This window comes from Vigna radiata, chromosome 10 (genome assembly GCF_000741045.1).
Source record: "Vigna radiata var. radiata cultivar VC1973A chromosome 10, Vradiata_ver6, whole genome shotgun sequence".
In the NCBI taxonomy this organism is placed as follows: Eukaryota; Viridiplantae; Streptophyta; class Magnoliopsida; order Fabales; family Fabaceae; genus Vigna; species Vigna radiata.
Genome location: NC_028360.1, coordinates 9122758 through 9136022, shown reverse-complemented (window position 1 = coordinate 9136022; position 13265 = coordinate 9122758). Strand labels below are relative to the sequence as shown.

Here is a 13265-nt window from a genome sequence, read left to right as displayed (position 1 = left end):
GTACCTTAGCAATGGTTCTTCTAAGATAAGATTAAGATGCACGAATATATTTTACACAAAGTGAGATTCATATGGATTAATTAGTTGTTTAATTAGAATAAATAGAAACATATGGTACAAGCGTGATTCATGTCGGATTAGATGGGTAATATATTCTTAACAAAGAATTTGGTCATGCACGATGTTGAGGGCACTGTTTATACACTGTTCACTGAGTAAATCCAAACAAAGCATCATAGTCATTGTGATTCTATGTGTACGGAGCCATTCTGTTTATCACAATTTTAAATACTTCACTGTTCTCCATAATTTGCCTCAAATTGTTGATCCCATTTATGGAGACAACCTCAGCCTTTTCTATTTTTCCAAAACAAGTTTTCAGCATTTATTAACCAGATATTATAATAGATTTGTATAGTCTACAACATCAATCTTATTTTATGATCATGCTGTAGTTTCTCACTATTTGATGATTAAACTTCTCTGCAAATTTTTATAATGTTACTATTATATATCATTACATAATAATTTGAGTAAATTACACTCATCTTACTTGTTTACATTATGGATTGACTATCACAAGTAGCTAATTTTTGAATATTTTATCATTGACATTGGGATTTTAAAAGTCTGAAACATCCTCTTTATCAACTTTAGAACTTTAACCAAAATCATTATTTTTATCTTATAAAGTCTCTAGTATAAATACAGGGTAAACCTCGTTGTCAATGATATTCTGAACAATACACAGAAAACTCACCTCAAAAACCTTTGGTATATTAAAATAGAGGAAATGGTACTGGTATGGTTGAAAGCATCTTTACAAATTCTGCTGAAAAAACAATCATTCATAAAACTAGTAAATATTATAGATAAAACATCTGAAAAGAAAGTGTAACTTATTTCATGGATTGACTTTATGATAATTTTATTTGACTTTGATAAATGATTTAACAGTACACATTTACTAATTTATTATACACACACAAAAAGGGTTCTGGATTCTCTTTTTGCAGAGAAAATTCATTGACCACATATTTGTTTTCTTTGAGAATGAGAATGAAGAATCTTGCAATACTCATTCTTTTCCCTTCCTCAAAGAGTGCTTTGTGGAGATAATGATAACAAATAACAATAATATTAATAAATAAACAAACATCAATGATAAGTAAACATTATGGCAGATAATCTTTGACATGAAATGACTAAAGAAGTTGCTGATACAGTGTGTTGTGGCTACCTTCTNACTAAGTTAAGTCTAGATTTCAATATAAACTATTTTGAGGGTGTATTAGCACTTATTCTACTTGATTAACATTGCAAAGTGCAGATGATTCCAGAATGTGTGCTCAATTGTACAAAGACACGCCTACACACTTTCCTTGAAAGGAGAATCTACAAATTAATTAATTACANAATTGATTCACAATAACCAAGTAAAGANAAAGGTGNAATAATTGAAATAGAAGCTACTATGTGCATTTGATTAGAGATGAAAATCATCACAATAAGCTTTTTCTTCTTTGCAATAAGGTCACTTTGACCACATCTGCTCCACTTTCTACAAGCCTGGCTATGGGAAAAAGGATATGCCAAGACAAATTCCTTGCNCACAATTCCACTGTTTCTTTGTTTTGGACCAATCTCATATATCTATTTTTTATTTTCAAGTAGGTGTAGCATATATGCTTCAATTTTTGCATAATGCAAAAGTCATGCAGGTGTGGACAAGTTTATTGTGCTCCAAAGTGTTTCGTCTGTTAATGACAAAGTGCTTCCTTCTCATAAAGGAGTGAATGATTGAATGTTGAACATAGCAATGGTGGTNTTCAGAGTACATTTTTATAGGCCAAATTCAATTTTCATAAAGTTGACAGATGAATCTNACAAGTATATATTTATATCAGAATGAAAATTAAAACAGAACACTAAAGTAAAAATATCAGAAGATATTAGATTGTCATACTGAAATCTAACTAAACTTAGCAGTACCAAATAAAGAGATTTTGATCAGTGATTTATGATTTATTTTCTTAATTTTTTTTCACTAAGTATTTATGGAAAAGTTTTAATTTGATNATGTTTTCCATACAAATGAGAGGGGTGAAATTATGGAATCACATGAGGAGTCATGGAATACAATTCCACATGTAATTCTAACTGCATTAACCAAAGCTTCTTTTGAAGAAAAAAAAATGACCCTTTATCAAAAGCAGTACTTTCACTTTTTGTTAACTTTATTGTCAATTATTCAGAGAAATTCCAAAATTATTGATGCATTTTAAAACGACCCTTGCAATGTATAAAATCTGGCAATTGAAGTCTAATAAAAACAATGACACCATGCATGAGGGTATAAGTCTAAATGGTCCTGCTACATTGTTTTGCTACAGTATGTGACAAGACTAACCACCATCCTTTACAAAAGGAAAACCTCCTTTTTTTTTTTTTGCAAGTGGATTAAAAAGCACCTTCCCCACTTTATTCTTATTTCCATCAACACTTGCACTATACTTATAACCAAATTCATACAGTAATAACTTCATTTCTTTGTTTTTTGGATTTTGATTAAGGATGCTCATTAAACAATTAATTTATCAGAGAAATAAAAAACAGAGTCAAACATTACCTCCTAGTACAAGCTTCTTAGCATGTAACGAATGTTTCTCCTTTATTTGCATACACGGAAATTTCTTTGGTGGATATTATTTACTAAATAATCTTTACATGCTAAGAAAAAAAAACCATCTGGGTTGCTGTTATTATTGATGTATCTTTGTATAATGCATCATATTTAGTGTAGATTTTCAATAACTATACTGTGTGTGTGTGTGTTATATAGTACTTTTTTGGAAATTATTTGGTAATATATGACTATTTTGGGTGTCTATCTTTTTGATCAATATCTATGTGATACATTTTCAAGTTTTTAAATTTATGAGAAAAAAGATAACACTAAATAATTTCTCTTTTTAATCTTTCTACTCTTGAGTTCTTGTTGAAAATCAGAAGTACACCATCCTAATTCTATTAAATTAATCTAATAAGAGAGTGACATGCATTACACTACAAGTTACATGAAAAACTTTTGGTATAAAGTGAAAAACTAGATTGACTAAATATGCATTTTATAAGTTTCACTTATAATGGTATGGTTGTTAACAAACTTTAATCATAAAAATATGCTGAAAGATGTATGTTGGTAGCACTCTCGTACTATTTTGTTAAATTAATAATTTTATTGAAGAGTTAGTTAACAAGTGTAAAAGATGTTAATTAAAATAACAAAAATGATACTTTACATATAAATTTTCTATATTCATTTAATTATCTAATATTTTTTGTTTTGAAAATATACAAGTTTATTTATTTATAAACATTTTATTTTTATAATGTATATCAAATAAATATAAATATGTATCATTTTAGTGTTATTATTAGAATAACAGTTGATTTGTAATAAAATTGTCAAAATGGGTTACAACTCGCAGGTAAACTCGGCTCACTATGGGTTTGGGTCAGATTGGGTTTAAAAAAATGTAATTTTTTTATATGAGTTAATTTTCAACCGATTCATTTAAACCCAGTTTATCTAGATTGAACTTGTGGTGTGGTGAGCCAGGTTGGTTCACAAACCCACCTAATTTTATTTTATTAGTTAAATATCTTATGAAATCCTCTCGCTCATTATAAGTGAGTTTTATTGTACTTTTTTTTTATTATTTTGAAGGGAATAAAATTTATTTAGATTTGAATTACAAAAATTTTGTAATTCTTTTTATTTAAAAAAATTGTAATTAGGTGAGTGAGTGAATCAACTCATTTAATTCATCAATCCGTGATGGATCAAGCTAAGTTTGAATTTTTATGATTCGTTAATAAATGAGTTGGATGAGGTTAATCAAGAAGAGGCTTTTCTGACCGCAATAATTTGTAAGATAGATGGTGGGGTGCGAGATGTTTACACATGTTAAATATTGAATGGAGGATGGTTAGCAGAATGGAAAGTTGTGTCTACGAGGGTATGATGAGAAAGTGGGTGTGATTCTCTCCATGTTTATTGATTAGCCCAGAATCTGTGAACGAAGGCAGTTCAATAAGATTTGAGTTTCACACGTTGGAAAACAACAGAGAAGGACGGAAAGCTGCTGCATCAAATCTCATTATCATTAGGCAATGCAATTGTATCTGAAAGATTTCATATCCTTCAATAGGAATAAACCAGAATATTTGGAAGAAAGTTAATGATTTCAGATTATATATAGACAAATAGAAAGGGTAAAGGACATGTCTTCTCAGCAAGATTTTCAGATCTACCGAGTTCACAATAGAAAATTCAATAGTAGGTATGAAATATCCAACTCATGACATGGGATGGGACCCAACGCTTGCACTTTATCATTATTTTTTTCATGGAATTTTCAGTTATCAAATTCTTCAAGTATGCATACAATGATCTTCTTCTATACAGCAAAAAAAGGGTTCACTTTGCCATTTTGGATTTCACATTACAATGTGTGTAACACGAACCCTGAAATTCATACTTATTTCAAGTAATGATCCCAGATAACAGAGCATGGATGTAGTTTATGTCGGTCATTGACTAGGGACATCAAGATATGAGATCTACTAGGGTTTTGATTGTTAGCAATAACTTCTATTTGAGACCACCAATGACTAACTACAACAACAAAATGATTAATGCTATAATGAAAATACCTGAGTTTGCTATCGCTATCTTAGACTAGTTCCTATATATGATGATTAAACATAGCATGTAACAAGTACTATATAATTAAATTTGAGTTTTATTCTGGTATCCAAAAGCTTGCTTTTATGGTAAAATCTTCTTGTTATTTATTAAGATGGAAGTGTTCAAGGAATTTACATATGCAATCATGTGCACTTATGTTTTCCAAGTGGACTTTTTATTTTATTATTGTAATTTGTAGAAATTTGGCTACAATTTAGTATTATACATGTAAATTAATGTAATATTTAGATTGAATATATAGTTTTATGTATAAATAATGTATTAAATATTAGGATAATGATACTATAATAATATTTTTTTCATAACATTTTAACACTATCTACATGTTATTCTGTGATTGGTATTTATGATTATTATTATGAATTGTGGAGTAATTTTAGACTAATCATAGAATGACACGTAAATGATGTTAAAATGTTATCAAAAAAGAAATATTGTCAAAGTATCATTATCCTAAATATTATTGGACAATTTAATGAATGAAATGAATTTAATATTTATTCACTTGAATTTGTTGATAAATTGATGGGATGAGATGATAAAACAAGAAATATTATTTAAAAAAAAGACAATTTTCTATAACGTACATGACATTGTTTCCCATAATATGTTAAATGTAAGCACGTACTAGACAATCTATGCCATAGTAATTTATTTGTGAATAAAAGGTATTATGACAAATGAACAAATATTTGTCATAATACATGAGAAATATTATAATAGGTGAAAATAATTACCTTATAAAAGTCGAAATATTATGAGAAGTAAACTAAATTACATCATAGTTAATTGGTGACTAATATAAAGTATGTCATAATAGATTTGATATATTATGACATATGATAGAAGATAAACCTATTATGATATATTTTTCTCACTATGTAATGCACACACCTTTTATGTCTTCCAAAACTATGACGTCAAAGCACTTATCATAATATATCTAACTAATACTAAAACCCTTTATAGTTAATCCGCTACCTAATACTTTATTTAAAACATTTATTATAGAAACTATAATTTATCATGAATATATATAGAGCGAAAAGGGAAATTAACCATTTATGTAAGAACAATATTTTTGACATCTTCCTAAACCATAGACATCAATCTAGTGTAACTCACTACAATGATTATGTGCATTATAAGCAGTGTTATTTAACCCTAATTTAGAAAAAATCAACCTTGGGAGTCTAAAACTTCAAACAATAAACTCTCTTAAGCAGCAAAATATGGTTACCTTTTCATTTTTGTTATAAAAATAGAATGAGACTAACCCTCAACAAATTACTATTTTTGTTTTCAATTTCAGACACGGAGATGCTTGTAATACGAAAGAGATTTAAAAAATTGTAATAACATTCTAGAAAAAATATATCTTTATTACATAGCTTTAGGTAACATTCTTTGAATTCATCGTTTGTGTTAACATCCATCTTTCACAATCTTATCTTTCTATGTAAACTTACCTGAAAAAAATAATCCGAAGATAATAAGTATTAAATAGTGATGCTATTTATAATTATTATTTTTATATATTTTTCTTGTTCACAACCTACTTGAGACATAGTCTTTTGCAATAAAAGGATATGCAGTGATTGTCAAATAGGATTTTGTCCCCCACGATCATCAAAACACATCCACAAAAAATTGAACTACCAATCTCTCAATTTGGTAAAGAAATAAAAAGTAAAAAATGTGTTAACAACATAGACCATTTAGTAGAAAATGAATGAAAGAAAAAGAGAAATTATTTTATTTATTATTAATCATTTTACTTATTATATATTTCTATTATTAGTTTAATAATTCTTTATTATAAAAAATAAAGATATAATCAATTATAAGAGTGTTATAATCTATTATTATGGAGACTTTAAACAACTATCACCACAATCTTTTACGTAATATTATCTATTATGTATATAAGGTAATAGAGGGTATTGAGTTAAGCACAGATTTGTGAAAAGATCATATTCTACAAAACTTTATTCTGATATTATCTATGTCAAATCACCCTATTTCCTCAAACAAAAACAACCTTGAGTAAATGCAAAGTGAAAAACACTTTTTTTTGTTTATTATTATCATAGATTAATGTATTGTTTTTAACTTTAAATATTCAAACTTCACACATTTTTACACCCATTTGAACTCAGCCATAGTGATAGGAGGGCAACAAATATTCTGAATCTGCCTTTATCAAGTCCTTGGCTATGTATCTTAGGGTGCTTGAGATGGCACTTGTTCATGTTAACTCTTCTAATGATATGAGAGACCAAAACCAAGAGGAAATAATGGTTCAAGTGAATTAACTCCATCACTTGGCTGATCAAGCTGTTCAACTCTTCTGAACCAATTCACTGGTAATTTACCTTTGAAATCATGACTGCCAAAGATAACATCTGTGATTCCTTCCCCTTCACTACCTGGAAACCAAGCAGCAACAAGAGCATCAATCTTTTCCAATAGCCATGGCTCCAACAATAAAGGTCTTCCAGATATCAGAATAACCACAGTTGGGATTCTGTCAGCAACTAGGCTTATGATATCAGTTCCATTTAAGGGGATTCTTAGCTCTGAATTGTCACCTAAGGTCTCAGCATATGGTGGTTCACCAACAGCTACAATTGCAAAAGAGAATTCGTTACGTTCTATGGTGCCCTTTGATGGATATTTCTCGTATATAACTTCTGTTTCAGCTCCCACAGTCGCCTTTACAGCATCTAAAATTGTTGTCCCTATAATGGTAGGTGTAAGCTACATGTTAACAGCAATGTTTAACAAAAAATACTCTAGAACAGAGAAATATAGAGTATTAACATTAGTGACAAGGAATGAGAAAAACTATGGTTGAGACTTCAGAGGGAAGGATGGACCAAATGAATTTCTAGATTTATAAAATCAGAAACTAAAGTTTCTGATTGTCAAAAAAACTTCACCCCAGTACTCAACTACCATGGAGAAGCAACAAAGTTTCTGTTTTCAAGAATCAACAGAAAACAAAAAGCAGCACAAAAGTATGTCTTACCAACTGTGATTCGCCCGCTCATTCCATACCAAGTTTTAGTCCAACCTCCACATTGATATCCGAGATCATCTGCATGTGTTCCGGCAACAAGGATTCTCTTAGCATTCTTGTTCAATGGAAGAAAAGGTTTGTTATGATATTTCCCATTTTTCAACAAAACCAGGGACTTCTGAACTGCTTCACGAGCAAGATCTCTATGTGGCTGCAGAAATAGTATTATGTGAAAAACGGAGTTAAAACATGATACTAGCAAACAATTAACTGAGGAACATAGAACATCAACATGCGACGAAATGGGAACTTGGAAGTACATAGTTGTAATAGAAATGTAAAATGGAATCCGTGTTACTAAATTTTGTTCTTTATCATATGTTAAAGCATTTGTTTCCTAAAGCTCTCACAAAATATAGTTTCCTTCCCTTTATTATTACCTAATTTTCAGGTTAAATTAGGATACCTGACAAACATATTTCTAGTTTAGAATGATGCACCAATAGATTGGTTGGTCATAATAGGTTACCGTAATTGCTTGATTAATCATTTTCCTAAAATATATCAAATGGTATACTATAAGTTGTTCTAGTTACATATAAAAACCTAGCCTATACAATGGATAAAAGAAATTCACTGTGTGCTGAGCTAGTGATTACCTTGCTACCAACTGTATCTAACAGAGATCTGTCACTAATAGGAAATTCAAAAAGCCCAGCAGCGAACTTTACTCTCAAAATTCGCTCAACAGCATCATCAATTCTGCTTAGAGGTACTTCCCCTGTTTTAACCAGAGAGGTCAATTCTTCAATGAAAAGTTTGTATCTTAAAGCTACCATCACCTGCATATTTTATTGAATAGATGAAAACAGATTAAGAAAAACACATTATGATAAAAAAATTTCTTTTACCGAAGATCCATACCATGTCAATTCCAGCATTGACTGCAGAGGAGATGCAGGACCGATAATCTGACCCGTGAGGCTGGCAAAGTCTGTCAAGTCCCTCCCAGTCAGAAATCACAAATCCCTATAACAGCAATGGTCTAGGAATATTTTAAAACAGATGTTATAATCAAAACCAGAAACACAAGAAAATGAAAAACAATTTCAGTCATTGTTATCATATCTTATTAGAAGTTTCCAGATATTGTCAAGACCGTTTGTTGTAAAAGCTTAAGTCACTAGGTGGAGGAAGCTTGGTAAAAGCTCTTCTCACAGGATCTTTTTGAACTCAGGTGCACGGAAGGTGGGAACCTGTTATACCATGTGCCAAAAATAACCTTTTACTCGAAGAATAGGGACAGTAAGGATTGAATTTTTTTACTACTCAGAATATTCGGGTGAGCTATGAGCATTTGCAAACTGATTTTAAACTATCTTCATTTTACAAAATTGTTTTTGGTTTAAGTGAAATGGTCTTATGTTTGAAAACGTTTATCTCAAAAGAAAGTTTGTAGTATGACTTAGTGTAAAAATCTGCACCCAACACAAAAAGCTATAATCTTTTAGGAGCAAAATCATGCTTGAAACAATTGAACATTCATTTTATAGAAAATCAATGTAGTCTGTTAAACAGGGGTTTGAGGCTCCCTACCACAAATCCAAACATGCTCCTAGTGAAAGCTCATTATGGTATAATCTCAAGGGACAACAATACTAACAGCTAAACCTAATAAGTGGAATTGAAGTTATGTAACGCATATAGTTATCGATTGATAAGTGACTTCATTTTCCGTAAGCCAATCCAGCTCGTCTTTATTTTCTTATTCTATTCATGAGTTGCTAACTTACTATTTATCAATAATGTGATTTTTCTCAGGTGACTGATCGAGTTGAATCAGAAACTCACAAATAGGGGAATGGCCTAGTCTAGATGCTCTCGAAGCAGTCGAAAGCCTAAGGTAAGGTTTGAAATACTTAGTTTTAGTCTAGCCTAGCCTCTTATAATAAAAAGAAAACCAGAAGATCCTCTATTTTTTTCAAAAATAAAATGGCAGAACATAAAATGGAAAAGTGGTTCTGGTATTCATCCATGATATACTGAAAACATCTGGTAACAAAAAATTAGATAACATACTTTTCAAGCACATTGATTCAAATGCAACTTGAAAATTATCCAGTAATAAAGAGAGATTTATTAAGTTATTTTACCTTAAAACCTAACTTGTCCTTCAAGATTTCAGTTATAAGAAAATGGTCAGCATGAAGTTTGCGTCCATTCCAGCTAGAATAAGAGACCATAATGGTTGAAACTCCCTGAGAAATGCAGTCTAAGTAAGGTGCCATGTGAATTCGCTCCAAGTCTTCATAGGATATTATAGTATCTCCCTCGTTCACACCTTTATGAGTACCTCCATCTCCAACAAAATGCTTGGCACAAGCAACAACACTGTTCCTGTAAAATAACTTTAACATAAGATGCATGATCAATAATTAGGAAAAGTTTTTCAAAATAATTACAAGTTTAAGCCATGGGCAGAAAGAAGCAAATCAGAAAATATGTAACAAAAAAGAAAATAAATTTTTGCAACTGAATAAAAGGGGACAAAATCCTTTCCTGAATACGAATTATGGAAAATGATATAAAAAGACAACAAATAGAAAGAACATAGAACAAAATGTTGTAGCCGTCCTCGCGTCAAGTGTCAATAGAAATAGTTATTGGAACAGAAATAGTTAGTTTTCAAAACTCTTTTTAACAAAAATATTTTGTTTAAATTTATATATATGGATTTTGCTTACTTTCCAGCTACAAAAGGGTATCCATGTTTATGTCCTTCTGGAGGCTGGCCTTGCAAACCTGATACAATGGAAGTCATCTTTCTAACTATTTCAGTATCCTCACTATAAGACTCGTAGCATCTTCCCCACCTTGGATCTTTTAGAACCTGCATATTTAGCCAAGTAAAATGTCATTCCTTTATTGTTTAGATGCGGAGACTTAAATGAGGAAAAGTGAAACGAAAAATATGACATATACGGATATATTTTGATCATTCTTTGCGCTTTAACTCTTATTAGAAACTGATTTTAAGATAAATACGCAGATATTTTCAGAAAAATATAATAATACCCATCTATTGTTTTTAATGGAAAAAAATCTTAAATCTCTGGAACTGGTGCAATCTTTGAGAATTGATTGTAAAGTACCAGATTCTTGGAAAGTGTGTCATTGTCATGCTACCTACCAAACAAGGATATACGAAGTTTATAATGGAATCACCAGTGAACATCAAAGACTGATAAATAGTGAATGCACCCAGGGAAAAACTTTATGCAAAATTTTCAAAATTGAAAAACTTGCAGAAAATGGAGATCCAAGTGATTTTACTTTGCAAAAGCGGCAGGACTATAGTTGATTGCAATTCCTTACCGCTACACATGGAGCAAAACTATAGTGAATTCCACTTGCTTTAACTTCAAGTGCCGTAGCAGCTCCAATTCTTCGAACTAAATCACTGTCCCTATAAGCATTCCAACAGTGAAATTTAAGATTGATTTCAATGGCAAAAAGAGTCACATAAACTCAAATGCCAATGTAATTCAGCACGTCCAGCAAACCATTGCAGCACCATTTCTCATGAAGTTAGCATCTTTGTATTTTATCTCTTTCAGTACAAGAGAATCATCCCAGTAGAGTAATAATATTACACTTTGCTAATTTAGTTTAAAAACATATGAAAAAGTGAGTACTGACCTAGTAGCTCCAAGACCAACATTGTGAGGAAATATGGTAGCCCCATAGACACTGTTATTACCATGAACTGCATCAATCCCATAGAGAAGTGGGATCCCCAGTCGAGACTGTAGAGCCAGTTTTTGAAAGCCATCCACCATATCAGCCCAATCAGACGACTGTGCCTTTTCAAACGGTGAACTACCTCCAGAACTCAGTATGCTCCCTATAATGTGCACATATACTACGTAATCAACTGCCAAAGAAGGGTCCAATCCAAGAACAATACAAGCACATTCAAGGGATACCGATAGAGCACTTGGTCTAAAGGAGAGAAGGGGAGGGAAATTATGAGAAGACGAAAGACAAAAGACAAAAAATAAAATCTCAAATTATAGACCACTGCTTTTCCTCTCCAAAATTTCCCAACATTAGAAGGCGGGAAGCAAAGCTGGAAGCAGAGGGATTTCAGCCCCCTCGTTTTCCCTCTCATCTAAGTTGTTCAACCAAACACACTGCAAAGTTTCCATTTTTTTAGGCAATTCTCAATTGGGGCCTCTCAAATTGATTTGAAATTCTGGCAAATTCAAAGTTGAACAAAATGTAAATCAAATATAGAGACGTCAAAGTTCCCATTTTCAAGAGACACACTCAATTGGGGTCCCACCAATTCATTTCAAGAGGCATACAAAATAGGAGCATAAATACCACAAATTGTTACATGGTTTGGGATCACCAGGTAACCATGGCACAAACAAATATGAGAAATTATTACATGATCAGTGTCTACTTGACAAAATGAGAATTTATATTTACAGAAAAAGTTATTAAGATTCAATTATATGTTATGTAAAGATTCCATAGGACTCTAGCGGTCTTGAACTATAATCATTTCACAAATACAAGCAGAATTGAAGTTCCCATTTCCAAGAAGCTCTCAATTTGGGTTCTCTCAAATTCTTTTCAAACTGCAACAGTTCAAAGTAGCACAAAAACACACCAGCATCAAATTTTCCATTTTTAAAACAAACTCTCAAATGGAGTCCCTCAAATTCAACCCAACACCAACAAGGTCAACCCTTCAGAAAATACCACATGGAAGAGGCACATCGCAAGAGGTGGGTTAAAGGGTACCAATGGAAAGATCCCGAATGGCATAATTGTCTGCAACAGTGCGCTCAATTTGGGTCATCTGACCAATCTTCTCCCTCAGAGTCATGCGGGAAAGAAGATCCTTCACACGAACTTCAATGGGCACGTTGGGATTCTTGTACACGCAAGCCATGTTTTGCTGCTGTGTGGATTTTTCTGCTGACAACAAGACTATCAACAAGATTAAGTTCTTCCTCCAAATGTTACTTCACTTTCCATTTCTCCTCAGTTTTAGAGATTATCATCATGTTTTGTACTGAACTGACTAAGTGGTCTTTTCCTTTCTTTTCTTTTCTTTTTTTCATTTTTATTCTTATAAAAGTTATAGTTTTATTTATTTTTAATTCATTTTTTAAATTTAAACAATTTTTAAAATTTAAATATATTTTTTAAATAGATAAATAAAAATAATTTATAAAATAAATAAAAACTATCAATAATTAAATTATATAAATTATTCTTATTTATTTTTATAATTACAATTTTATTATTTTATTATTTTTATTATTACAAAAAATAACACATATCTTATTTTATTTTATAATAAGATTAATAATTTCATTAAAAAATCATATGTTACTATCTTTCTACAAGAAATATGTTTTTAATGAAAATTAACATTAGTTCTTTTTTAAAAAA

General features: G+C 30.9%; 1 protein-coding gene across 1 annotated transcript; it reads right to left on the bottom strand.

Moving 5' to 3' along the window:
- Positions 1-6816: 6816 nt before the first annotated feature.
- LOC106775961 (beta-glucosidase BoGH3B) lies at positions 6817-12882 on the bottom strand. The gene is made up of 9 exons (XM_014663224.2): positions 12609-12882; positions 11496-11700; positions 11172-11262; positions 10541-10686; positions 9950-10193; positions 8721-8825; positions 8456-8638; positions 7806-8007; positions 6817-7515 (listed from the first exon to the last, which is right to left on the bottom strand). Exons 1-9 carry the CDS (start codon positions 12757-12759, stop codon positions 7037-7039), a joined length of 1806 nt encoding a protein of 601 aa, XP_014518710.1. The 5' UTR covers positions 12760-12882; the 3' UTR covers positions 6817-7036.
- Positions 12883-13265: the final 383 nt, after the last annotated feature.

What these genes read in the sequence shown, in the direction of transcription:
- LOC106775961 (XM_014663224.2), bottom strand. Translation starts at nt 12,759, where the DNA reads ATGGCTTGCGTGTACAAGAATCCCAACGTGCCCATTGAAGTTCGTGTG. An exon ending in AGGACAAGTTAGGTTTTAAG is followed by an intron (nt 8,826 to 9,949) that starts GTAAAATAACTT and finishes TTGCTGTTATAG; the next exon opens with GGATTTGTGATTTCTGACTG. An exon ending in TCAATGCTGGAATTGACATG is followed by an intron (nt 8,639 to 8,720) that starts GTATGGATCTTC and finishes TAAAATATGCAG; the next exon opens with GTGATGGTAGCTTTAAGATA.